The sequence below is a fragment of the Trachypithecus francoisi genome, unplaced genomic scaffold (assembly GCF_009764315.1).
Source record: "Trachypithecus francoisi isolate TF-2019V2 unplaced genomic scaffold, Tfra_2.0 Lachesis_group13, whole genome shotgun sequence".
Lineage (NCBI taxonomy): Eukaryota > Metazoa > Chordata > Mammalia > Primates > Cercopithecidae > Trachypithecus > Trachypithecus francoisi.
The window spans coordinates 1,362,984-1,390,654 of record NW_022681458.1 but is presented as its reverse complement, the minus strand read 5'-3'; the positions used below and the strand labels follow the sequence as shown (position 1 = coordinate 1,390,654).

Genomic DNA, 27,671 nt, shown 5'->3' with positions numbered 1-27,671 from the left:
GAGTGGAGGGAGGTGGGAGCCAAAGAGCTGTGGGGCAGGAGGGATCTCCTGCAGCCTGGCAGCTCTGCTGGCCTGGTTTGCACTCTTCCTCTCGGTGCCCTGGCAGCTCCTTCCAGGTGGCAAATGCTGGCTGCTGCCCACCCAGTCAGCACAGGGAGGAGGCCTCGGCTTTCCCTGCCACCCCAACCCAAACTATTCCTTGTGGCCCAGTCCCCGCTGGCTGCCCTGGCTTTGGGGGCGAGTGGTGCCGGGGGCTAATTCTTGTGGGAAGATGAGTCTGGGGTCACGTAGGACATACCCGCTGGGCGTAGGCAGGGCAGGTTGGGATGGGGCCATCACAGGAGACTGGGCACAGGGCGGGTCTTGGGTGGAGGGGACCTCAGGCCACAGGTGCCGGTCTTGTGCAGCCAGCCCCGGGACCCCTGCAGGCCACCTCCTCTGCCCCACAGCTGACGGGCTTTGCCCTCCCTGCCCTTCCATGGCCACACACTCAGTTCTCTATACTCGTTTATTATGGAAAACATCGAATACACACAGAAGCAGGGCATCTAGGACAGAGACCCTGTGTCCTCGTCCCCAACCCCTCAAGGTGACACCCCCAGGCTTTAGGCAAGATCAGTGGGGGAGGGGAGTTTCCCAGCAGGACATCCACTTCCAGACCTGGTTCTGTGAAGAGGGGAACAGAAAGTGCTGAGGGTGACAGAGAAACCTCAAGAAGCAGGAGGTGCACTCACATCCTCTCTCGGGGTCCACAGCTGAGCCCCCACACAGAGGACCCCGCTGGTCTGCCTCAGCTGCCAGATGGATAAGTGAGGCACTGGCCTCGGGGGCACAGTGCTGGAAGGGACACCAGAAAAACGGTCATAAAGATGAAGCAGGAATGTGTTGTTTTATTTCTTATTTATTTATTTTTGAGATGGAGTCTCCCTCTGTCGCCCAGGCTGAAGTGCAGTGGCGTGATCTCGGCTCACCACAACCTCCGCCTCCTGGGTTCAAGCGATTCTCTCTTCTCAGCTTCCCAAGTAGCTGGGGCTATAGGCACGCGCCACCACGTCCAGCTAATTTTTGTATTTTTAGTAGAGACGAGGTTTCACCGTGTTGGCCAGGCTGGTCTTAAACTCCTGACCTCGTGATCCGCCTGCCTCGGCCTCCCAAAGTGCTGGGAATACAAGCGTGAGCCACGGTGCCCGACCCAAAGTGTTGTTTTAATAAACAAAAACTACGCAAAGGACCCATGAGGATGCAAGCGACGCATTTAGGAGACAGCTTCACTGGAAAAGGGTCTCGATTCAGACACCAAGGCAGGGTCCTTGGATCTCAGGAAGGAAGGAAGTCAAGGCGAGTCAGAATGTGGTGAGAAGAGAGGGTTTATTGAAGGTTGCTCCATTACAGAGCAGGGCGTCCTCAGAAAGCAAGAGGGGCAACAAGCCAGCTTTAAGTTTTTCTCACACAGGGGTCTCGTCTGTGTAAAGACTAAGCTAAACTGTGCCTAACGTGTATTATTGTATTGATTTAAAGAAAACCACCGTCATGGGGCCTTCCTTGTTACCCAGGCTGGGGTGCAGTACCACAGTCTCAGTTCATTGCAGCCTCTGCCACCCAGGCTCAGGTGCTCCTCCCGCCTTAGCCTCCCGAGCAGCTGGGAATACAGGCATGCACCCCCATGCCTGGTTAGTATTTTTTACTTTCTTAAAGACGGGGTCTTGCTGTGTTGCTCAGGCTGGTCTCAAACTTCTGGGCTTAAGCCATCCTCCCACCTTGGCCTCCCAAAGTGCTGGGATTACAGGCCTGAGCCACCGTGTCCAACCAAGGATAGTTATCTGGAAAGCATATGTTGTTCTGTATACCACGGCACTTGGACACTTTGCTGTCATAAAAGCGTGTCCATGCGGGCGTCACTGGCTGCTTATTTAGCTGTAAATAGCGTATGACCATGGGCTGTGGCTGGCAAGTATGTGCCTCGTTGGTCTCAAGGTGGAGCTGAACGTAAACGAATTTTCTCTGGCTCTCCCAGGCTCCTGCTTCCCTGACATCCCCTCACACACTTCCCTTCAAAGCAGGGCTATCCAATCTTTTGGCTTCCCTGGGCCACATTGGAAGAAGAAGAATTGCCTTGGGCCAAACGTAAAATACACTAACAGTCACGGTAGCCGATGAGCAGAAAAAGGTCTGTGCGTAAATCTCATAACGTTTTAAGACAGTTTACACATTTGTGTTGGGCCACATTCAAAGCCCGCAGCCCAGGGTTGGACAAGCTTGCTGCAGAGGCTCCTTTAGATAGGGCTGCAGGGCTGGCGTCTGGCAGCTGTAGCTGGGGAAGGAGGAGGAAGGGCAGGAAAGAATCCTGTTCAGAGCTCCTCCTGTCACACATACAGCCCAGCAGGGTGAAGTGGGAGGGGCTGGTGCTGCTGCAGGGGGCTAACCTTGGGGGTGAGGGAGCTGCCCAGAAGCAGAGGTGGGGGACGGAGGACCCTGGGCGGTGCCCCTGTGCCCACAGCAGGACCCTGGCTCTCCTCCACAGAGGCCCAGGTGGTCTGAGGTTGCCCAGCTGGGAGAGAACAGGCCTGGTCTGGAATGGAAACCTGCCTTCGTTGCTTTCGAACCTGGGGACTCCAGGGGGCCTTGAAGAAGGGCCTGGGCGGCAGCAGAGGACCCCAGGCAACTGTGCCTGAGCCGGGCGCTGACGATGACTGATCACCTGCTGTGTCCCAGGCACTCGGCGGCCCCACGGCAGGAGTCGCTGTGGGCGAGGGGTTGTCGAGCTTCACAGAGGCCGGGCTCTGTGCCAGGGCCCTGACAGGGCAGGCAGCAAATGGAGTCCCACAAGCATGAACCCAGTGCACAGAAAGGGTCACTTAAAAAATAAGTTCTGTGATAAAATCAAACAGGGTGACATGCTAGAAACAGGTGGTGAGGTGCAGCTTTGGGGAGAGGGGCCCTGGGGGTGAGCGGGGAGCCAAGAGAGAAACAGCGCACTGGAGGGGCCCCAGGCAAAGCCTGCCTGAGTGGGAGGGAGCAGAGCACGAGGGCCCAGGCTCCAGGCTGGGTGGGACTGCCCTGAAGTGCCCTCATGCCCTGCGGAGATAGCCAAGGGGCAGATGGAGAGAGGTGGGGGTGGGCTAGGGACAGCATTTCCTGTACACAGGTGGAACCTGGCGGCGAGGGGCCCTTCCCAGAGACAGTTGGAGTCTCTAAATGTCCATTTTCTTCCCCAAGTCCACACAGCCCACAAGAATCCGCTGGGTCCACGTGGCCCTGCCCAGAGGGGCTTCCCTTCCAGTGTGTGAGGAGCACAGATGCCAGGCCACGTCAGGGAGGCCAGGCCTGGTGGGATCAGGGTGCCCCAGGCCACTTCTGGGGAGGGACGTGGAGTTCTTGGCTGGCCCGGTGGTGGGAGGGTGGGGGAGCTCTGCAGGGTACTGGCTCTGGTGGGCTGGGCAGGTCTGCTTGGGGCACCATCCAGCCATTTAGCCTCTGATCTGCCAGAAGTGGAAGGAGCACCCCGGGAGACGCCCCGCCCTGCACCTCCAGTCCCTGCTTGATGGTGGCCGGGCTTGGACTGAGCAGGTGCCATGCCTTCTGCTGACCCCAGAGGCCAGATCCTGTGGCCAGAGTGAGGCATGGGAGTTGAGATCGGGCAGATGAAAACCCAAATCTGAGCCTCCTACAGGGGAAGGAGGCCCCTCTCCACTGAACATCATGGCCCACAGGGACTGGGCAGGGAACCCGAGGGCCCACACTGGGGACTGGGTCTGGAGGGACAGCTGGGGAAGCAGGAGGAAGGGCAGGAAGGACAGTAGGAGGAAGCAGGAAGGAAGGGAAAGGAGCCGGGCCTGGGATGACAGCAGAGAAGGACCAAGGCCCAGGCAAGGCTTCCTCAGGTGCCTCTGGGTAGAGAGTCCTGGTCTGGCTCAGGAGGCCCTGGCACTGGTCTCAGACCTGCCACCACCTGTGTGATGCTGGGCCAAGCGTTCCCCTTCCTTGGGCCTCAGTTTCCACCGCTGTAAAGTGGGGAGGGGTGAAACTGAAGCTCTCCCCAGCCTATCGCAGTCATTAAGGAGAGAGAGGCTGTGGTCAAGGGCTGTGGGGCCCACGTTGAGGAGACAAGGCCGGTGCTCTCAGAGTGGATGGGGCCCCGGAAGGGGGTGGTGTGCACCATGAGGGAGCAGCCTGGGCCTATGGACTCCCCAACCATGAGCTCAGAAGAGAGATGTGTGCCGAGGAGGTGGGGCCAGAGAGAATATTCTAGACCAGACGGGTGGTCTGGATAGGCTTCTGAGGGGGTGGGTTTGGAGGAGGGGCAGGTGGCCGAGTAGAGGGAAAGCAGGGGAGGAGCCAGCCTGCCTGTGTGTGCCAGAGTGTGTGCCTCTCACCCGTGTGCATTGGCGTGTGCATGTGTGTGTGCGTGTGTGCCAGTGTGTGTGTGTGTGTGTGTATTGGAAGATGCCCACGGAGCGTGTCTGCATGAACTAGGATGAGCGTGCATGCTGCACCCTGTCAGGGGACTGGGCCTGAGGCTCTGGGGAGGGCAGGCTGACCACACACCCTGGGAAGGCCAGGCACTGAGAAGCTTTCCGAGATGACAGGGCAGAAGTGGGCTGGGGAGGAGGAAGGCTCCGTGGGCGGGACTGGAGTGCCTCTGGTTTTGCTGTCTGTCACGCTGTTTCCAGAACAAATGTGTGCCCTCAGCAAGGATGCTGGTTCTTCAGAGGTGTCAGCACAGGCAGCCGGCACCCCACTTCCCTCCCAGAAATCCCCCACGCCTTCTAGCTGGTGCAGGAGCAGGGGGGATCTCCCGTTACCCCTGCCCTGCTGCCGTCAGTTGGCCACCCGCCCCGCCACCTTAAGGAGGGGCAGAGTCAGGGACCAGCCCCGAGGGGGTGGCTCACCCCAGCTTCACTTCCCCCAGCCCTCCTCAGGCAGCCACTGTGCAGGCTTTGGCAGCGGGGGTCACACACTCCACCCGGGAGGCCAAAGCTGCCTGCAGGTCAGTGCCGCCCACTGCCCTAGGGGCCTCCCAGTGGGGCAGGGGCATGATGGGGGGTCTCAGGGCGGGGTGAGGCCGTGATGGGGTCTCAGGTGGGGTGAGGCTGTGATGGGGTCTCAGGTGGGGTGAGGCTGTGATGGGGTCTCAGGTGGGCTCGGGCTGTTGGGGGTCTCAGGTGGGGTGAGGCTGTGATGGGGTCTCAGGTGGGCTCGGGCTGTTGGGGGTCTCAGGTGTGGCTGAGGCTGATGAAGGCTCAGAGCCTGTGTGTGGGTAGCAGCTTGTTGGAGTGTGGGATGTGACATCTAAAAACAAGAATAAATACCCCCGTGCTGTGGCCCTCAGGTGAACAGCTGCTTTTGTGAACTTGTGTCACTCACAGCCCCATCCTGGGTCTGGGGTGTGCTGTGTGGGGTCCAGACACAGTGGGGTGTGCTGTGTGGGATCCAGGCCCCGTGGGGTGTGCTGTATGGGGGCCAGGCCCAGTAGGGTGTGCTGTGTGGGGCCCAGGCCCAGAGGGTCACAGGTACGGGGCACTCTTTGGTGTCTGGGCCACAGGGATCTGCACCCCCACTCCGTGCCCCCACGTCTTCAGCAGTGGTTGGGGCCTGTGCTCCCAATCCCAGGCCAGCCAGGTACTCGGAGGTCTGGGTGGGTCCCTGGTCCAGACAATGGGAAGGGCTGGTGAGGGACTCCAGTGTGGCTGGGATGCCTGTCTACGGCCAGGTTTCTCTCCTGGATTGCTCAGTGCAGAATCAAAGGGCACTTTTCTGCTTTTGTGTGCAGAAGCCGAGGCTGACCTTGTCATCAGAAGGGGAAGCAGGGCCTCCTACGCGTGCTGCTGGCTCCTGTCTCCACAGCCTCCTAGGCAGGAAGTGGAAAGGCCCTAACCCCATGGTCCCTGCAGCGGGAGCTCCCCAAGACTGGTGCTGTTGGTGCCTGTTGAGGAAGACCAGGCCTGAGGATCTGAGGCAGGAGGACAGCTACGGTCCGCAGCCTGGACGGATTCCTGTGCGGGGCTGGGGCAGTAAGTAGGCATCTGTGCTGGCCATATTAGCTCCCGGGACCCCATGCTGTCGGGGCTAAAACCTGGGCCTTGATTTCCTGAACTTTTTTGGGAGGCACCCCAGGGGCAAGACAAGGACCCATGAACAGGGCACTTCTTCAAAGCCTACGTACACCTTGAAACTCTTGCAACATTTGCATTTTTCTCCCTAATAGTCCAGTGTTTGTTTTATTATAAACAGGAAAATTTAAATATTGTAGTTAGACTTTTTTTCTTCTTCTTACAGACAAGGTTTCTATTGTCTCCTAAGGCTGGTGTGCAGTGGTGCCAGCATAGCTCACTGCAGCCTCGACCTCCTGGGCTCAAGCGATCTTCCTGCCTCAGCCTCCCGAGTAGCTGGAACTACAGGCACGCATCACCAGTCCAGCTAATTATTATTATTATTTTTTTTTTTTTTGGTAGAGACGGGGTGTCCCTATGATACCCAGGTTGTTCTTAAACTTCTGGCCTCAAGTGATCCTCCTGTCTCAGTCTCCCAAAGTGTTAGGATTACAGGCGTGAGCCACTGTGCCTGGCCTGCAGTTAAACATTCCCCCACAGCCACACTGAGGCTAGTAGGCAAGTTACAGCCCTGGGTATGTGTGACCTGACAGCCCCTTGGCAGCCGTGGGGAGGGATCTGGGAAGCTGGGGCAACGGGAAGGGGCCCAGGCCCACGAGCTCTGGCGTCCTCACCTCCCGCCAGGCAGGGTTCCAGGCAGCGAAGGAATCGCCCTCTAGCCATGCAGGCCCCTCCCCTCGCCAGGTCTGCACCCCACCCAAGGCTGTCCCTGAACTTCTGGTGGATTTGAGAGCTCAGGTGGGGAGAGTAGGAGGTCAGTCGCACGAAGCCCTCCCCAACGCGCAGCGCCTGCCCAGCTCAGGTACCTCTGAGGTGTAGATTCTGGGCAGGTTCTGGGATCTCCTGGTCCCCAGCGGGGGCTGCGGCAGGAGCACAGGACCGACAGGAAGGGAAGATCCCAGCGGTTGGTTCCAGTGGGTTCTGGGGATATCCTTGGAGCCTGGCCTTGCTCAAGGTTCCTACAAAGACCCCTGGAACCGGGGCAAGGTGTTGCTCATGAATCAGAGAGAAAGCAAGCAGGACCCTCAGGAAGGGAGGAGAGACCCTCGGGCGGGCGCGCGGCGCTTTGCACTCGGGGCAAGGGCAAGCAGGACCCCCAAGAAGGGAGGAGAGACCCTTGGGCGGGCGCGCGGCGCTTTGCACTCGGGGCAAGGGCAAGCAGGACCCTCAGGAAGGGAGGAGAGACCCTCGGGCGGGCGCGCGGCGCTTTGCACTCGGGGGAGGGGCTCCTGAAACTTGGAAGTCAGCAAATGCCCGCCTACTTCACTGGAGCTGGGAACTAAGGAGACGGAACGAAGTCAGATGGCAGAATGTTTCTGTTTTTGGCTGAAACCTGTGCCCTGTGTCCCTCATGGACTGGGGACCTGGAGTTCCCGGGGGCCACCGTGGGGAAAAGGCATCCCCAGCAGCTGCAGTCACGGGGTTTGGGTGCTCTCCCCTCTCCTGATTTGGGGGAACTTGGGTGCTCCTCTAGGCAGAGGGAGGAGCAAGGCCGTTCGCTGTGGACTGAGTCCTTCCCACCTTCCATACCAGCCCAGCAGGAAGCCACTGAGGGATGCCCCACAGGACAGCCTGGTGGTAGGGAGAGTCTTCTCCCACCCCCACCCCTCCAGGCTCTTCCTGGACCCACCGAGGAGCCCAGGCAGTGGGATGTGTGGCTGTGAGTCCTGGACTCTGGGCGCTCGCCAGCAGCTCCATCTCACACCTGCCTGCGTGCAACACCAGCACCCCTTATCATGAGGGAACAAGTTTGCCCAGCTGCAGGGGTGGCTGAGCCAGGATGACTCCAGCCCATGTCCAGGACACCAGACTCTGCCCAAGTCCCATCCGGGGCTGATCTCAGCCTTCCTGGGCTCTGTTGTGGAGGGTGCTGGGGACAGTGAGAGGCTGGCATGGACAGCGGAGGGGTGGCTTTGTGAGTGGTCCTGATAGTGATTGAGAGGAGGATACTCAGTTCCACCCCTGGGTGGCCCCTGAGCAGCACAGCCAGGGCCTGGAGGGGCAGGGCTGCCCTCATGGGCTCTGACCCCCGAGAGCTCAAAGGGTGGACCCCATATCCCAAATGTGGGACTGGAATGGGGACTCAGGCTGATCCAGGCAGGACCTCCAGAGCTCAGGACTGGGTGGTGAGCTCACAGGGAGGGAGGGGCAGGCCAGAGTCCCAGCCGTCCTGGACTCTGCTGTGGGAAAGGGCTGATGCAGGTGTGGAGTCAAATGTGGGCACCTCCTGCAGCCAGGTCCCGGGAGGGGTGGAGGGGCCACCCTGGGCTTTGTCCGGGAGCCTGGTCTTCCCATCCTTAGACTGACAGGTGCTGCTCCCTCTGAACCCTCCCTGCTGAGAGCTGTGTGCTGGATGAGGCTGGCGGCCCTTTGAGTTCCCTGTCCAGGATTTGCGCTCTGGAGGGTAGGGCTTGCTGGGTTGGGGACTGGAGGGGGATGTGGAGCTCCTTCTGCCTCCCTTCCTGCCCCATGACAGCAGGCAGGTCCCAGGAGAGAAGGGCTCAGGAGATAGGAAGAGGATCCATCCAGGGGTTAGACCTCGAGGGTGACTTGGAGTTCTTTACGGCATCCATGCTTTCTTTGAGGAGTTTTGTGTTTGTGGATGTGAGGCCGAGGTGGGTGGAGTGGGGGCAGTGCCTCGCTCCTCCCGCTCGCCCTCTGCTGACCTCCAGCTCCCTCTGCAACCCCAGGACCATGAACGGCACCTACAACACCTGTGGCTCCAGTGACATCACCTGGCCCCCGACGGTCAAGCTGGGCTTCTACGCCTACTTGGGCATCCTGCTGGTGCTGGGCCTGCTGCTCAACAGCCTGGCGCTCTGGGTATTCTGCTGCCGCATGCAGCAGTGGACCGAGACCCGCATCTACATGACCAACCTGGCGGTGGCCGACCTCTGCCTGCTGTGTGTCTTGCCCTTCGTGCTGCACTCCCTGCAGGACACCTCAGACACGCCACTGTGCCAGGTCTCCCAGGGCATCTACCTGACCAACAGATACATGAGCATCAGCCTGGTCACGGCCATTGCCGTGGACCGCTACGTGGCCGTGCGGCACCCACTGCGCGCCCGTGGGCTGCGGTCCCCCAGGCAGGCTGCGGCCGTGTGCGCGGTCCTCTGGGTGCTGGTCGTCGGCTCCCTGGTGGCTCGCTGGTTCCTGGGGATGCAGGAGGGCGGCTTCTGCTTCAGGAGTGCCCGGCACAATTTCAACTCCATGGCCTTCCCGCTGCTGGGATTCTACCTGCCACTGGCCGTGGTGGTCTTCTGCTCCCTGAAGGTGGTGACTGCTCTGGCCCAGAGGCCACCCACTGATGTGGGGCAGGCAGAGGCCAGCCACAGGGCTGCCCGTATGGTCTGGGCCAACCTCGTGGTGTTTGTGGTCTGCTTCTTGCCCCTGCATGTGGGGTTGACGGTGCGCCTCGCTGTGGGCTCGAACGCCTGTGCCCTCCAGGAGATGCTCCGTCGTACCCTCTTCATAACCAGCAAGCTCTCAGATGCCAACTGCTGCCTGGATGCCATCTGCTACTACTACATGGCCAAGGAGTTCCAGGAGGCGTCTGCATTGGCTGTGGCTCCCAGTGCCAAGGCCCATAAAAGCCAGGCCTCTCTGTGTGTGACCCTCGCCTAGGAGGCGTGCGGTGGGTCAGGTCTTGGGGGCTCCGGGAGGTGCTGCCTGTCAGGGGAAGGTGGGACCAGCAGTAAGGAGCCCGGGATCAACCCTGAACTCACTGTGCGCTCTCTTGGAGCCTTGGGTGGGCAGGGATGGCCCAGGTACCTGCTCTCTTGGGAAGAGAGAGGGACAGGGACAAGGGCAAGAGGACGGAGACCACAGCAAGGCCAATGTCAGAGACCCCTGGGATGGGCCTCACACTTGCCACCCCCAGAACCAGCTCACCGGGCCAAAGTGAGTTCCTGCTGGCTAGGGTGCAGCCTTGAGGACACCTGCTACCACCCCTCGGGGCTGGAATAAAACTGCCCACCCAGAGTCAGTCCTGGTGGGGCCCTCTATGTTGCCCACTCGTGTGGTGGGAGGCAGGGAGGGAGTGTGTGGCTCAGGGGGCCAGCGGACATCTTCCAGGGACCCTTTGGGGCTCTTCACTCTGAGGCCCCCTTGGACCCATTGACACTTTCCCACCCCCACCATCTGAAGCGTGAGCAGGGGCTGTTGGAAGCTCCTGGCAGGACCACACTAGAGGCCCCCAGCCCAGGTTTCCTGGCTCAAGACAGGGCTGGGAGTGGCTGATCTCCATGTAGGAGCTGCACAGCAGTGCAAGGAGGGGGGACCAAGGTCAAGCAGGTGAGGGTGGGTTGGGGTGGGTGGCAGAGAAGGGGTGGCCAGGATCTGCCAGGGGACCCAGACCTCTTCTCCTTCCTTCAGGGAAAGGCTGGAAACCGTGTCTGGCAGGGGTAGGGCTTGGGTGCCCACCCAGGTAAAGGCGGGATGTCCTGTTGGTTTCTGACTTTCCTGTACTTCTGCATGGAGGGCATCTCGAACCCCAAACTGGATCGACGGGGCACTCCAGAGACCTCCTGCGAGTGTGGGCCAGCACGGCCGGGGCTCAAACCCCATCCTGTCATTCCCATATTGCAAGTCCACTGGCACCGCCCCACCCTGTTCCACATTCCACAGGACTGGAGAGAGATGGCAGTCATGTAGCAGGGACATGGCACAAGCATGCAGCTGATGGCATCTCACAGGACCCCAGGCTCTGGAGAGCCCATACCCAGGAGAGCCCCATAAGAGCCCCGTGCCTAAAAGGGTGCATCCCAGGTGGGTCCATGCTCAGGAGGGTCCATGTCTAGGAGGGTTCTGTGCCCAGGAAGGTCCATGCCCAGTAGGGTCCGTAAGCAGGAGGGTCCCACTGCCAGGAGGGTCCTGTGCCCAGGAGGGTTCTATGCTCAAAAGGGTCCGATGTCCAGGAGGGTTCATATCCAAGGGTGTCCATACCTAGTGGGGGGTCTATGTCCAGGAGGGTCCCATGCCCGGGAGGGTCCATGCTCAGGAGGGTTTATGCCCAGGAGAGTTTATGCCCAGTAGGGCCCCATGCCCAGGAGGATCACATGCACAGAGGGCCCTGTGCCTAGGAGGATACATGTCCAGGAGGTTCCATGCCCAGGAGGCTCCATGTCAAGAAAGATTCATGCCTAGGAGCGTTCATGTCCAGGAGTGTCCCTGCCTAGGAAGGTCTATGATAAGAAGGGCCCATGTCAAGGAGGGTTCATGCCAGGAAGGTCCAGCCCAGGAGGGCCCATGTCCAGGAGGGGTCCGTGCTGAGGCAGGTCCATGCCCAGGAGGGTTCTTGTCCTGAATGGTCCATGCCTAGGAGGGTCCACACACAACAGAGCCCTGTGCCCAGGAAGGACCATGTCCAGTAAGGGCCATGCCCATGAGAGCCTCATGCCTCATGCCTAGGAAGGCCCATGCCCAGGAGGGTCCATGCCCAGGCCAGTTCATGCCTAGGAAGGTTTATGCCCAGGAGGGTTCTGTGCCTAAAAGTGTCCATGCCCAGAAAGGTCCATGTCCAGAAGAGTCCATACCCAGGAGGGCTGATATGGTTGTGTCCCCACCCAAATCTCATCTTGAATTGTAATCCCTATAATAACCACAGTCCCCATGTGCCAAGGGAGAGACCAGGTGGAGGCAATTGGATCATGGGAGCTGTTTCCCACATGCTGTTCTCATGATAATGAGTGAGTTCTCATGAGATCTGATGATTTTATAAGGGGCTCTTCCCCCTTCACTTGGCACTTCTCCTTCCTGCTGTCTTGTGAAGCAAGTTCCTTGCTTCCCCTTCAACTTCTGCTATGATTGTAAGTTTCCTGAGGTATCACTAGCCATGCTGAACTGTGAGTCAATTAAACCTCTTTCCTTTAAAATTACCCAGTCTTGGGCAGTTCTTTGTAACAGTATGAAAACAATCAAAACAGACGAATGCAGCAAATTGGTACCACAGAGAGTGGGGTTCTGCTGTAAAGATACCCAAAAATGTGGACGCAACTTTGGAACTGGGTAATAGTCAGAGGTTGGAACAGTGTGGAGGGCTCAGAAGACAGAAAGATGTGGGAAAGTTTGGAACTTCCTAGAGACTTGTTGAATGGCTTTGATCAAAATGCTGATAGGGATATGCACAATGAATTCCAGGCTGAGGTGGTCTCAGATGGAGATGAGGAGTTTGCTGGAAACTGGAATAAAGGTGATTCTTGCTATGCTTTAGCAAAGAGATTGGCAGCATTTTGCCCCTGCTTTAGAGATCTGTGGAACTTTGAATGTGAGAGAGATGATTTAGGGTATCTGGCAGAAGAAATTTCTAAGCATCAAAGCATTCGAGAGTGCTCTTAAAAGCATTCAATTTTATGCATTCACAAAGAGATGATTTGGAATTGGAACTCACATTTAAAAGGGAAGCAGAGCATAAAAGTTTAGAAAATGCACATCCTGACTATGTGATAGAAAAGAAAAACCCATTTTCTGAGGAGAAATTCAAGCCAGCTGCAGAAATTTGCATAAGTAACTAGGAGCCACGTTGATAGCATAGACGAGGGAAATGTCTCCACGGCATGTCAGAAGTCTTCACAGCAACCCCACCCATCACAGGCTTGGAGGCTTAGGAGGAAAAACTGGTTTTGTGGGTGGGGCCCAGGGCCTTGCTGCTTTGTGCAGTCTCAGGACTTGGTGCCCCACCTCCCAGCAGTGGTTAAAAGGGGCCAATGTACAGCTTAGACCTTTGCTTCAGAAGGTGCAAGCCCCAAGCCTTGGTGGCTTACATGTGGTATTGGGCCTGCAGATACACAGAAGTTTGCTGCACTGGTGGAACCCTCATGTAGAACCTCTGCTAGGGCAGTGTAGAAGTGGTATGTGGGGTTGGAGCCCCCACACACAGTCCCCACTGGGGCACTGCCTACTGCTTGTGGAACTGTGAGAAGGCAGCCACCATCCTCCAGACCCCAGAATGGTAGATCCACTGATGACTTGAACCATGCACCTGGAAAAGCCACAGACACTCAACACCAGCCTGCGAAGGCAGTTGGAAGGGATGCTGTACCCTGTGAAACAACAAAGGTGGAGCTGCCCAAGGTCACGGGAGCCCACCTCTTGCATGAGCCTGACTTCGATGTGAGACATGGAGTCAAAAGAGATCATTTTGGAGCTTTGAGTTTTGACTGCCCACCTGGATTTCAGACTTGCATAGGGCCTGTGGCTCCTTCATTTTGGCCAATTTATCCCATTTGGAATGGGTATATTTACCCATTGCCTGTACCTCCACTGTATCTAGGATGTCACTGACTTGCTTTTGATTTTACAGATTTATAGGCAGAAGGGACTTACCTTGTCTCAGATGACATTTTGGTCTTGGACTTTTGGGTTAATACTGGAATGAATGAAGACTTTGGGGGACTCTTGGGAAGGCATGACTGGTTTTGAAATGGAAAAGAGACATGAGATTTGGAAGGGGCTAGGGGTAGAATGGTGTAATTAGGCGTTGTGTCCCCACCCAAATCTCATCTTGAATTACAGTCCCCACATGTCAAGGGAGAGACCAGGTGCAGGTAACTGAATCATGGGGGCAGTCTCCCCCATGCCAGTCTCACGATAGGGAGCGTTCTCATGAAATCTGACAGTTGTATAAGGGACTCTTCCCCGTTGGCTTGGCCCGTCTTCCTGCCGCCTTGAGAAGAAGGTGCCCTGCTTCCCCTTCGCCTTCCACCATGATTATAAGTTTCCTGAGACCTCCCCAGCCATGCTGAACTGTGAGTCAGTTAACTCTTTTCTTTATAAACTACCCAGTCTCAGGCAGTTCTTTGTAGCAGTATGAAAACAGAATAATACAGGGGCCCATGCCCTGGGGGTCCCTCCCAGGAGGGTCCATGTCCAGGGGTCCCTGCCCAGGAAGGTTCATGCCCAGGAGGACCCATGCCCAGTAAAGTCATGTTCAGGAGGATCTATTCACAGGAGAGTTCATGCCCTGGAGGGTCCATGTCCAGGAAGGGTCTGTGCCCAGGACGATCCATGCCAACCAAGGAGGATCAATGCCCAGGAGAACCCATGCCCAGGAGGGTCTATGTCCAGGAGGATCCATACCCAGGAGGGACCATACCCAGGAGGGCCTACACCCAGGAGACCCCATGCCCAGGAGACTCCATGCCCAGGAGGGTCCATACCCAGGGAAGTCCATGTCTGGGGGCCAGGAGGGCTCATGCCCACAAGGACCTATGCCCAGTAGTGTTCACGAGGGCCTATTCACAGGAGGGTCCACATACAAAAGAGCCCTGTGCCCAAAAGGGCCTATGCCCAAGAGGATCAATGACCAGGAGGGTCTATGACCAGTAGGGTCCATGCCAACCAAGGAGGGTCCATGCCCAGGAGGGTCCATCCCCAAGAGGGTCCATGCCCAGGAGGACCCATGCCCAGGAGCGTCCATATCCAGGAGGACCCATGCACAGTAGGCTCCATGTCCAGGAGGGCCCAGGCCCAGGCGGGTCCTATGTCCAGGGAGACCAGTATTTAGTAGGGTCCATGCCCAGGATGGTCCATGCCCAGGAGGGTCCATGCCCAGGAGGGTCCATTCCTAGGAAGGCCCATGCCCAGGAGAGCCCATATCCATGAGTGTTTATGCCCAGGAGGCCCTGTGCTCAGCTGGGCTCTACCTACTTTAATGCAACACTGTCCTAAGCTTCCTGATTTTTCAGAGGCCCTGGGTTCTTGTTTTGAGCAGCCTGCATTTCCTGTGGCCTGCAGGGGTAGCTCAGGACTGGGCAGTGTGGTCCCCATTCCAGAGGCTCTGGAGGCCTCTGTCCCCCTCTGCCTTCAGGTAGGCTAGCTCCCTGGCCCATGCATGCCCCCAGGCTTCTGTCTGCAGCTGGAAACCCTCCTGTCCCTAACTCTGGGGCCATTGGAGTCTTCAGGGACAAGTTGGACCCAGAGCCAGCTGAGGGTGCATTTGGTGGGGGGGCTCAGGGGGACCAGCAGCCCTGGGCTCCTCCCTCTCTGTTCTCTCCCCTTCCCACAGCACCCATGGCCCTTGGCTGAGTCAGATCTTTCCAGGGCTTTGGTGATCCTCAAAGACCAAAGTCAGGAAACACCACGACCGAATCAGAGCCCACATCATTTCCTGGTACCCAGGTCCTGGGGGTCTGCCCCTGCCACTGCACACGCATTGAGTCCTGCCCCATTCCAGGGGCTCCCTCTCCCCACCTCCCCACAACCATCCGCATGTAATGAGGGGGTCTTGAAAACCGCACACCTGGCCCCCGGGCCTGGCTGTGTCCAGCCCTGCGGCATGGCCTGTGGTCATGGCACCAGCCTCTCCCCGCCCTCCCCTTTCTGTTCCTGCATTCACCATCACAGGGCACACTGCCTAGCCAGGACCAGGCTTGCTGCCGCCCCACCCACAAGCAGCTCACCTCAGCTCGACTAAGCCTCTCAGGCTGCCCTCTGCTTGGAAGGCCTCCCTACGGGGTTCCCTGCTCATCTCCCCCTCCTCAGGGGCCTGAGCCCTCAGTTGCCCTCTGCAGAGGCCATGCCCAGCCTGCCCATGACTCTCCCCAAACCCCAGACCTGCACAGGGGGGATCACGTCACACCATTCTGGAAAGGCCCAAGAAGGTGACCAACAGTTACCAGTGGAGCAGGGATGAGGGATGCACCTGTGTGAGAATAAGGACAGCCCACTTGGGCTTGCACCCTCTCCTCTCTCCATCCTGCCCCCACTGCCCCTGTGCAGTGCCCTGCTGTGTTATGGGAACCCTTGGAATGGGTCCTGGCCCTGCCACTGGCCCCATATCTCCTATTCAGGGTTTCCTCAGGACTCCTGCATCTGCCCTGGTCCTCCAGACCTGCCCCCACGGCCCCAAAACACCTCCTGCTGTCACCAAAACCCAGCTTTTCTGGGGCCCGCCCTGTGGCTTTGTCCAGGACACAGCCAAGCGGATCGTTTCCATGTCCCTGACTTCCACCACCCTGCTCCTCTGGGATTTGCATTTCCAAGAGATGGAGGAGTCCATGGAACAATCCCATCTCAGGATGGATTCCTTCGAAGCTGACCAGCTGAGCCCGGGCTGAGCGCAGATGTCTGGTCTTGTCCCTGGCCAGGTTTGGGGATCAGGGAGACAGGAAGAACTGGGCCTGGGACTCTGCTCCAGCCTTGCCCATCTGAGGGGCACTCACATGGCCAGCGCAGACCAGCTGTGGCGAACAGCTTTAGATGGAAAGGTGAACTCTGGCCAGGTGGTAGCTTCTGAGCGCCCTGTGTCAAGAAGGATTCTGAGGTTCCCTCGGGGCTCCAAGGCACAGAGAGGGGTGCTGTCTGCAGAGGCCCCGTGCCTGGTCTGGCAGAGCCCCACCCTGCCCCTGTCTGCACCCTTCAGGAAGTCCTTGCCAGGGTGGAGTAGAGGACAGCGGGGGCGAGGCAGACGATACTCTTCCAGAGCCTTTGCAGCAGGTCCTGGCGTGGGGGCTGCTTGGTGGTGGGCGGAGGACTCCCCACAGCCCTGGGGGGTGCACAGAGCCTTGAGGCACTGCTGCCCCATGCTGGCTCTCAGGATACGGCCCCTCCAGAGTGGATGGCTGGGACAGGGAGTGCACACACCCACCCTCCCTCCTGGCTCCTCCCGACTCCCAGCACAGTGGAGGTGGCTGGACTTTCACAAAAACCCAAGGATGTCGAGAGGAAACAGAGGCAAAAGCACCACTAGTTAGGTGCCCAAGAACTGACTTCAGAGCCCCGGTCACGACTCACACACTCTGAGCACCACATCCGAGTCTGGCCTTTGGGCTGGGCCAGGCCAAGCAGAAATCCTCTTTCTCAGATGAGACCAGGCACAGACCCCAGAGGGCTTGGGAGCAGCCCACACACTCATCACCACAGAGTCACCATTAATTAGCAAAACCATTAATTAGCAAAGAACAGGCATCAGAAGTCGATTCCAGTTGAGGCTACATCAACAGGAGTATAGGGTCTGGAACGTGGGAACACAGAAGCACATCCTCGCTCTGCTAGGGAACACCTGGGGAATTGTATCTGGTGAGGGACACATTCTGTGTGGGGCCCACAGTCATCCTGGGGAGATTCTGGAGTCGGGCGCAGGCTAGCAGGGGCTTGGCAATTCAGACCACTTGGGAACACCAGGGGAACTGTGGCCGTTAGACGGCGAGGTGCCTCCCAGAAAGTGACAGCCCTCCGGAGCCACTGAGGAGCAGAAGGTCCAGATGACCGCCGAGGATGGACCCAGGACTGGCAGAGGATCCAGCAAACTGCCCAGAACCGAGCTGCTTCTCGTCAGGGATACAGGTGTCTACTTAGGTTCTCATCATAGGATTCTTAGTGCTCTGTGCTGTCTGTTCGCTTCTCCCAATCTGGAAGCTTTTAGGGTAAATACGTATTTACACTGAGAGCATGAGGATTTCACCACGACGCGCACCAGGCTGGGCTTTCATGTGGTCACTGTGCTGGGAACACGGCGTGCTCTTCCAGTCGGGGGACCCCAGCCGTCCGGGCTTGATTCCCTTCTTGGATATTTCCTCCCCTCGTGAGCCGGAGTTTGGAGTTCTTAGACCGACCTTCTGTTCCTTGTTGATTCTTTTTTTGTTTCCTTTTGTCCATCTCTTTGAGCTTTTGTTCTGTCCTCTGGGGGTATCTTCTCATCTTTATTTTCCAAGTGTTTTACTAAATGTTTATTCCAGTGATTATTCAAGAGTCCTTTCTTGGTTTTTGGTCATTCCTTATTTACTTTCTTTATCATTTTCTGAGACGAGGTCTCACTCATGTCACCCATGCTGGAGTGCAATGGCACGATCTCAGCTCACTGCAGCCTCCGCTTCCCGGGTTCATGCAATTCTCCCACCTCAGCCTGCCAAGTAGCTCAGATTTCAGGCGCCCATCACCATGCCTGGCTATTTTTTGCATTTTTAGTAGAGACAGTGTTTCCCCACTTTGTCCAGGTGGTCTTGAACTCTTGACCTCAGGTGATCCTCCTGCCTCCACCTCCCAAAGTGCTGGGATTAGAGGCATGAGCCACCGTGCCCGGCCTGGTCATTCCTTTTTAAAAACACCACCCCATTCTCACTCTGTGAGGCCCCATCTTCTCAGGCCTCTCCGGGGACATCACATATGGTTGGCTTTTTATTTCATTTTTAGACAACCGTATTGGGGTATAACTGCTGCACAGTAAGCTGCACTTAAGGTGTGCAGTGTGATACGTTTGACCAATGCCTCCGCCCATAGCCTGTCACCACGCTGTCATCCCCAGAACTCCCCCTGCCCTGTGGCCCCTCTGCTGGTTGGCTGCATCCCCCACTTTACATTTTCTGGGGCTCCACACGGATGTGTTCTGCGATGTGTGCACACTCTGCAGTGTCCTCCCCAGCGGGGTGACTTCGGAGCCCATCTAAACAGCTGCTCTCTGCTTCCTTCGTTTCGTTGCTGGCTGAGTTCTGCTGACATGTGTTTTCAAGTCTCTCTGCTTCCTGTGATCTCTGTCTCCTCTGATTTCCTCATTTTCCTTTGTTCTGACTCCCTTCCCTTCCTTTCTTCCCTCCCTCCCTCCTTCCTTGACCTTCTTTCCTTGCTGAAGATGCTCAGGCAGCTTCTTCCACCCCCAGGCTCCAATGGTCCAGGAGAGAGCTGCGGTCAGCCTGGGCAACCAGGAGGTAGCATCCATCATGGGGCGAGGGGACAGCTGGCCGGGCTTCCAGTGTCTCTGCGCCTTTTCTGTGGAACAGTTTAGCTTCTTCACAAAGGTTCTTCTTGTTCCTGCTAGGGTGGAGTCTGGCTGCAGGCAGTCTGAGGGAGAAGCAGGTCTGGGTAGAAGGAGCCTCGGTACTGACTGTGGGCAGGCGTCTCACTGAAGCTCCTATACTCAGTTGGGATCCAATGGCACCTGCTTTTGTGTCTGGTGTCCCTGGTGTCCCCACCGTCTGCAGGCCCTGTGGAATTTTTCCTAAGAATCATCTCCAGTCTTCTGTGCAGGAGAGTGTATCATCAGGGGTCAGTGCAGGGAAAAGAAACTTCCTGAAGCAGAACGGGAGTAAGACCTGAGATGCTTGGGAGGCCAGGGAAAGCAATATGGGGGCTCTGAGGGGCGCTGTGGCCTCCAGGTCAGCCCCAAGCAGCTGCAGTGCCTTGCCTGGCCCCAGCGGGCCCTGCTCTGAGGGAGGGTGACAGAGTGCAGTGTCTAGCACCCAGGACACCAGTGCAACGCCAGGCTGCGTCCCCAGAGCAGCCGTCTAGATGATGGCATGCAAGGCCTGACCCCGCTGGAGCCCGCACAGAGAAGCTATGCGTGGGGCCCTCACCCAGCCCTGGGGAAGGTCAGCCCCCGCCTCCCCACCCACGTCCTGGCCCCAGCAGCAAGGGGGTCTGGGGAAGGTCAGGCTTCCTAACCTTGCTACCCGGAGAGCACAGGAGAGGGCAGACATGGGCGCTGGTGGTCAGAAGACCCTCTCAGGGGTGGAGGCACCATAGGCCTGCTCTCAGAGCCCCTCCCACACCCTGTGGCTGTCAGGTGGGCTTATTCCTGACCGGGTCCACCGGCGCCAGCCTGCGGCATCACCCGCGCCTCTCCGCCCCCCGCGGCTCACAGGAGGGCATGCATCTTCCTGACATCCCTGGGCCTCCCGGGGTTTCCACCAGCAGAGGGAGGGGGTGCCGCTCTCCTCACCTCCTGTCTCCTGGAGGCCGGCCCAGCTGGGGTCTCAAGGCTAGTCCTGCTGCTGCACTGTGACTGCTGGCCAGGTGAGCAGACCCTCAGGCCCTCTCCACCTGGCACTGAGCCACCCTCCCACCTGCCACCCCCAGGAGGCTGCCGCCTCCGGCACCAGAGTTTGCACGCAGGAGTTTCCCCAAGTGTTCTTGGGAACACCACCCAAAAAAAAAAGGCAGACGAGGCAGTGACTTCACTGTGAACCCGGGATGCTCTGGAGCTGAGATGACCCTCGGAGCTGACCACCCTGGGATAGTCTCTGGACACAGTTGCCTCCGCTGAGCCGCATCGCCAAAGGTGAAGTGCGGAGGGGTCTTTGGTCGTGGGCAGGCAAGCGAGCCATGCGTGCCTCAGTCCTGAGGGACCTCTGTGCAGCACATCACAGAGGCCGCCACACCCTCCCCCAACCCTGCCAGGCCCAGGTGCCTGCCCCCCGACCAGCTACAGCTGCCAGGACTGTGGGTTCAGGCCACACGCAGTCAGCCCTCCCCAAAGGCCCTCTTTGAACCCTGAGGCCCAGGGCAGGTCTGGCTTATTGGCTCAGACTCCAGTGACCAGCAGAGAGGGACAGTGGGGGCTGCTGGCCGAGGGTCTATAGGTTCTCCTGAAGGGCAACCGGTTTGCTGTCCCTGGAACTCCCCAGCCAACCCAGATGCACTCAGGTCAGGGAGGGCGGCCCTGCAGCATGCATGCACCACAGTCTCCCCTCTGCGTCCACCTGTCTTTCTGCCTTCCTTTTGCTCCACGCATTGCCCATTACCTGTATTCTCCTTAAGAAATGAAAACCTGAAACGGGCCCAACAAGCAAACAGCCCTCCATCTCATCAAGCCAGGTGGTGGGGGAGCCTGACTCATCACTGGCCAAGCCATGCCCCGAGGGCCCCAGCACCCTCAGCCCTCTCTGTCTCCCGTCTGACCACTCACTCCTTTGTCGCTGGCTAGGTCCTGGGGATTCTGTGGAATTCCCACTCCACTTAGGAGCTGTTCCAAGAGGGGAGGCGCAGCAGACAGGCCATGTTGCCGGGAGGGGCAGCACAGCAGAGAAGCCATGCACCCTGCCCCACTTACCCTGGGGAAGCTCCCTGTGTGTGCCTCACCTTCTTCATCTGCAGAAGAGTGCGTGGTTGGTGCAATGGGTCACGGCGAGCATTTCCAGGGCTCAGCACAGCCTGGCACAGAGCTGCACACACTGGGTGGTGGTGATCAACTGTTCCATTCTTTCATGGACGGGAACTCCAGGTCAGCTTTAGTTTAATGAAGATTCCCACAGTGAAAGGTCTGAACACCGCTGTCCTCACTGGTGAAAGCGGAGCTGCTTTCAAGCCACTCCCACCACGTACCACTTCTGACCTTCGATCTGTAGGTGCTGGGCAGACGAAGCCATCCGCCATCCCTACATCTATCGGGCTGCCCACTTATTGGACCAACTCGACCCTCAAGGCTCAGCCCGGCACCACCTCCTCCAAGAAGCCCTCCAGGCTCAGATAGGTCTGGTGCCTCCCACGATCCTCCCACTCACAGCTGGCTGAGCTGAGTGGCCCAATCCCCTGTCCCTGCCCCCCATGTCTTGGTTCCTCAGAGGAAGCGCTAGAGAGGAGCTGGGAGCCAACCCCAGGGTCCCCTGCCTCCCCCGACAGCGGATGTGGGTTTCAGGATCCCTTTACTCCCGCTCTGAGGATCTGGCATGGCTGAGTCGTGGGATTAGCACAGATGCTTCCCTAACAACTGGGCAGTGGGTTACAGAGAGAAGCCCAGGCAGGAGGCAGTCCCGAGGGACTCTTGCTGGTGACAGAGATTTGAAATGTGCTGGGGATGCCTGGAGCGAGGGAGCAGGGTGGGTGTTCTAGCCAGTCTCTGGTGAGCCTGGGTGAAGGGAGTAAGGAGTTGAAGGAGGCCCAGACTCATTGCCCTGCCCCACTCTTCCCCCAGGCGCACAAGCCCTTGCCCTGTTTGCAGATCTCCTCTCTCTCTTCCCCTCACCTCCCCTCTTCTCCCCTCTCCCCTTCCTTTTCCTTCCCATTGTCCCACCCCCCACAATCCTGCCCATAGCATCAGCGGAGCACCCCCCCCGAAGGGCACCCACAATCCTGCCCAGAGCATCAGTGGAGCACCCCACCCTGCAGGGCACCCACAATCCTGCCCAGAGCATCAGTGGAGCACCCTGCCCTGCAGGGCACAGCTATGGGCCCCTTTCAGCCTCCCCAGCTACCAGGAAGATTTTGGAGGTCAGGGCCTTCTGTCCTCTGCAACCCTCATCCCAGCTGTGGCCCTGAGGACATGGGAGCCCACACTGCCTGTCTGAATCAGCCTAGGCAAGGCCGTCTCGCATGGGCAGCCGGTTGTCTCTGCTGTTCTGTGGCCACAGGAGCCTCCACTTGCCCCAGACAGCAGGGTTCACCCCAGAGCCTTGCTGCACAGGATGGGGAGAGCCAGCCCCTGTCCGGGTTTCAGCAGTGATGTGGGTGGGGCTGGGGACAGTGGTCAGCCTGAGTCAGCCCCAGCCATCCTTGCCTTCTGCTTCCATGTCCTGTTTGGGCCTGGAAATCAGCCTGGCTTGTGGTCCCCAAGCCTTCGGGAGGCATTCCCCTTGGCCTGAGCGCCTGACCCCTCTGCCCCAACCCTCTTGCCTGCTGCTCACCTGGAGGGAGGGGAGAAGCCTCCCGCCCTGCATTCTCAGCCATGCTGGGGAGAGGTGTCGCTCAGCCCCTGGCTCTGCTCCTCTGGAGTGGTGGCCAGGACAATGGCAGGGTGTGACTTAGAAAGGAACCACAGCCTGGACAGAGTTGGGGCCCTAGCACCAGGGCCTAAGGACTGGGGCTTCTAGGCCAGACTCAGGCCTGGAGATGGGGCTCAGTCACCTGGTATCATGGCTGGGCACAGCTTCCCTGCTGGGAGCACAGCCCAGGTCGCAGAGAGGGCAGGTGACTCCCACCTCCCAGCTCTGAGGGGGCGTCCGGCCTCCTGGGGTGCCTCCCAGGTGGGGGATGGCTGCTTGCCTGGACCCTCCCTTCAGGTGACCTGTGAGTCAGCATCCAGTGCTTCTCCAGTCTCAGCCCTGTGGGAACTGCTGGGGCTGTAAGCCTTAGTCCCTGTCTTTGTCACCGTCCATCCAAACGTTAGACTAATATTGCCCCAAATGGTCACTAATTCACAGTCAAAATGTTGTAGCAGCTCTTAGACTTCAAATCAGTAGTCCAAGGGCCTGGAGAGTCCCAGTAATAGCCTGCTGCCCACAGGGACGTCAGAATGACGCTGCACTGTCTTTGGGATCTGGATGTGAGAGGGGACAGGACGCATGGCCAGCATGCCGCGTGACTGCGATGCCTTCGACAGAACTGTCACCTGTATGGATGCCCACCTGCAAAGCCTGCCACAGGAAGCACCTGCCAACAGCCAGTGTCGGGTTTATTACCTGCTGGAACAAAAGGTTGCCTGCACATCTTCGGAAAATGCTGTGCAATGAGGCCTCTAGGTAGAGGAGGGCAGGAGGACTTGTTACAGGAGTGGGCTTGTGTTGGGTGACAGGGCAGGGGACGAAGACGCAGATGCTGGCTCTGGATTGGGTGTGTCAGGGATAGGCAGTGGTGATAGGTATGCCTCATCTTTGATGGGCAGGCGGCACAAAGCCAGGCTGGAGCTGTCACTGGACAACAAAAAACGGTCCCTCACCTGGGCCAGCGTTGTTTTTGCAGGAACCTGATGGTGTCTTTCGCTTTATTTCCTCACAGACACAGGCTCCTGACGCCATCACTCTGTGACGTTGTCTGTAGCTAGAGAGAGAGACAACAGCACGGTGGTGTGCCAGGCTGCGGGCTGGGTGTCCTGGGTGTCCAAGCAAGTGAAGGCTCTTTTCTTCTGGTTGTGCCCCCTTCTGCCAGGGCAGCAACAAGTAGACAGAGAACACACATCAGTGATATCAGAGCTGCCGTTTGTCGAAATTCTGCTTTTTTCCAAGGTCGCCTGCAGAAGGTTGTCCATAGCTGGACTGTAGCCTCGCACCTGGCTCCATTGCTGCAGGATGCACCGTGGAATCTTTTCGCCAGACACCCGTGGGGCGAGTGCTCACCAGAAACAAAACTGCCCCTCGTGCTTGCCGGGCCACGAGGCCAGGGGTCTGCGTCAGCGGCCAGCAGCCTCTTCCGTAAAGGGCCAGTCAGTGAACGTCCTCAGCCTCCTCGGTGAGGTGCCCACACTGTCAGCGGAGGGTGGCGGTGGCCGCAGACAGTGGAGGATGATGCAGGCGAAGGCCAGGCTGAGCTCCCATGACCCCGTTTACAGAAATAGGCAGTGACCCATCTGGCTGTGGTTTGAGTCCCCGGCTCTGCACGTCCCAACACAGGAAGGGCTGCCTTGGACACTCTTCCCGGCCGCCCTGCGTGGGCTGTAGTGTTTATGGAAGTGCCGCAAGAATCTCTGGCCAAAGCCCGGCTCTCCCTTGGCTAGAAGAGGCAGCTGGAGCCCTGTGCGTGTCCCTGACAGCTCGGGCCCGGGAGTGGAGGAGGGAGAATGGCTGGACTTCCAGGGCAGAAGGAGCACCCCACGAAGAGGTGGCCCATGAGGAGCACAGGGGCCTTTGGGGTGCGTCGTTCCTCTTGGAGCCAGCGGCCCCTGGTCCTGAGCAAGTGTCCTCTGAGCAGAGGCTCTGGCTCCTGCTGTGGGTGCACGTGACGTCCCGCCCGCTCCTATCCTGAGCAGAGCAGCTCCCCATGGTGGTACGGGGTCTCCTGTCACACCTTCTCCATAAGCTGGGTTTCGTTGATGGAGATGGAAGCTCCGCAGTAGCAGAATTTGTTCTTACAGGAATAAGTCCAGCTTTTCTAAGGGTTGGGGTGAAAATATGAGGGCAATTTAAGTGCCAAGAGTGACCTGTGGACGGAATCTACCATTTGAGGTATTGAAAGGAACAGCTGCTAAGCGTCAGGCAGCAGGCTCCGGGTACAATCCTGGGTAAGGCCAGAGATGCAGCAGGGGCAGGAAGCTTTGGGCTGGGAACAAACAGGACACGTGCTCTGGCATCTCGGGGGGAAGTGGGCCTGGAATGGAGCAATAGCGGGTTTGGAATGAACTGAAAAGCAGAGGGGGCTCCGAATTACAGGTGGTGAAAGCCCCGTGTCTGCCTCACTCAGAGGCCAGCATCCCTGTAGGATCATTTGGGGTCCTTTCGAAGGAGGCCTATGCCCCCACAGGTGGTGTGACTTTTGTCCCTGCTAGTGACAAGCTCTGACAGCGCTTGAGGACTGGAGGAAAGTGGACATTGGCGACGGAGTCCAAGTCACACAACAGCCCCACTGACGCAGCTTTGAGAGCGGTGGCTGCCTGCACCCCAGCACACACTGGAGTCTCCAGACCAGTGCCCACTCTGCCCTGAAGGAAGCAGAATTGTCAGCTCCAGCTGTCACGGTTGTGACCAGGCAGTGGCTGGGGGCAAAGGTGGGCCAGAGAAGGGGTGAGGGTGACAGTTTAACTTCTGAGGTTCTTTCCACACCCAAGACCAGTCACAGGAAGTGGGAGGTGAAGGCCACATAGCAGGGAGAGTTGTCAGGGTCCTGGAAAATCTTTGTCACTGTTGTTTTGCCTGGAGCAGGACAGGCTGAAGAGGAGTGGATTTGACCTGTGAACTCTGCTCAGGACCCCTGGGCACTGTTGTGTTAAGGTTAGGGTGGCCTCCCAGCAGCGTGCCCCAGGGAGATTAACAGGAGAGCGGGCTCTCACGTCCTTGGGGTCACAACCGAGTTCAGGGTCCCTGCTGGATGTCCAGTGACCCTGTCCCATCTCCAGTCACCCCCTAGAGCACGCTCTGGGACACCCTGGTCCTGAGAGATGATAGGGTGAGTGGCCTGGAAGAGGAGAGGTGCTTTGGGGAGACAAGTTTGAGCAGCTGGTTTGCCTGGGGAGACAGTGAATGGGACTGACTTCCAGAAGTGCTCAGAAGCTGCTACTGTGGCACCAGGTTTAAGAAAAGACAAGTGTTGCTGTGGGTCAGCAACAAGGAGACAGGATGCAGCTCACATCCATCTCCCCATCCCGGCCTTAAGGCAGAGCTGTCATTAGGAAAGGTCTGGGGTGGGTTCTGGGATTAGCAGGTGACTGCCGGAGGGAAAGGGGAGGTCTGGAATGTCCCCTGGGCATGTGCAGCTGTGTCTTCATACCTCTGCATTTGCGTCACATGTGCAGATTCAGGGGCAGTATGAACGTGAGGTGGAAATTCGGGCCGTGATGTCAGCAAGCTGCTGCCCACTCCAGCCTTCCCTTTGGGTCCCCAGGAACTCAGGCACTTTTATTCTCACAAGGAGGGAGTTCCAGCATGCCGCTGCTGTTCTTACCTGCCATCCTGTGAGCTCAGGAGTCCCTGCTGTCAGTCACCGCTCTCTCTAACCCTTCCGGGCACGGTATCACCTCCCCTCCCCGACCCCGGCTGCTTCTCCTCCAGAGCTGGATTCGGGACTGAAGGAGGGAGGGAGGCAGCACCAAGGCCAGGTCTCCCACAGGCAACCCCCAGCACCCGCGATGGACGGACAAGGGAAGTATGTTTTGTGGAAGAGTATTTCCCAAACTTTCCTACAAATCAGGTTTTAATGAGTTGAACATAATTGGCCTTATAACTACTGTATATCCATCTCTGGGTCCAAAGAAAACAGTGTTTCTGCATCTCCCCAGATGTGAGTCAGCCTCTATAAAACCCTCACTAAACTTCCCCGGTGCGGGGTTTTAATAGGTGGCCACACCCAAGTAATGTCCTTCCCTTGTCAGAACAGAAGGAAAAGAAACAGTGCCCGCCAGAAATTCACTTCCAAATGAGCTTCATGTAGAAATCACTACCCCAAGAACCAGAATTCCATCCAGCTTCAATAGGACCAATAGTGTAATCACTTCACCACCACGGTGGAACCAAAGGCGAGGGCAGGACGGGCTGAAGAGGGGTGAGTCTGACCCCTGAACTCTGCTCAGGGCCCCGGGCCCCTACTGTGTTAAGGTTAGGGTCGCCTCCCAGCAGAACGCCCCAGGAACATTAGCTGGAGGAGAACGAGGCCCCCAGCTGCTGCTCCTCCATATGAGGAGGATACATATTAGCTCCAATAGGAGGTCCAATATTAGCTCACAAAAGAGAGAAAATGGGTTTCTGACTCACTGAAACTTGTGACTTGGGAAAAAGATCAACAAGAGGGCAGGGGATGAAGGACCTCTAGTTCCTGGATGAAGAAACTTAACAATGACACAAATATTCTTCTTGCAGTATTCAGAAATCAAATAATGTGGAAATGGTTTACTAAGCTTCACATTTACATAATGTACATTTATAAAACACTACCCTAAAAATTACATTAGGTCTCCATTTGAGATATTGTGTAACCACTTAGTAACAAAAAAAAAAGAGAAAAACATGGAAATGATTTTAGAAGACAAAATTGTTGCTGTGTTTCTGGATAACTTTATTACACTAATTAGCAACAACAATATAACGTGATTACACTTCCTGCTAATGGAAGACCATTAAAGTCCTTAATCACTCACTGGGAGTCATGTTTTAGGAACCTGCAGGATATTATCTAAGAATTATCAGCTGTTGGAATCCCACTGAAGTCACTGAATGACCAATAGCCGCAAAACTCACAGAAAAAAAATCAACATTGCTTTAGTAGAGAGCAAAGCGTCTTGCTGTGGTTGTGGATCTTTGTAAGTGGGCTCACTGTAAAGTGGGGTCACTCAGAGGCGAGACACTGTGTGGACAGCACTTGGTGTACATGCAGCTCTCTGCTCCTCAGTGGAGGAGATTCTGGGCCAGGGCACCCTCAGTGGGGAAGACTCCCAGCAGTGTCTTCCTCCCTTTCTGGAATCTGCAAAAGGAGAGAGTCCTCTTCCTAGGAGCT

General features: G+C 57.6%; 1 protein-coding gene across 5 annotated transcripts in view; it reads left to right on the top strand.

Moving 5' to 3' along the window:
* Positions 1-11,983, top strand: part of GPR35 (G protein-coupled receptor 35) — a 28,826-nt gene extending 16,843 nt beyond the window's left edge. Inside the window, exons 1-3 of one of the 5 annotated variants that reach the window (XM_033229616.1) lie at positions 4,635-4,987; positions 5,771-6,015; positions 8,801-11,983. In XM_033229616.1, coding sequence (XP_033085507.1) covers positions 4,676-4,987; positions 5,771-6,015; positions 8,801-9,734 — 1,491 coding nt within the window. In that variant the 5' untranslated portion in view covers positions 4,635-4,675 and the 3' untranslated portion in view covers positions 9,735-11,983. Of the gene's footprint in view, positions 1-4,634; positions 4,988-5,770; positions 6,016-8,800 lie in introns of those variants that run through there. The other 4 variants (XM_033229618.1, XM_033229619.1, XM_033229621.1 and 1 more) reach the window with 4 other exon arrangements.
* Positions 11,984-27,671: the final 15,688 nt, after the last annotated feature.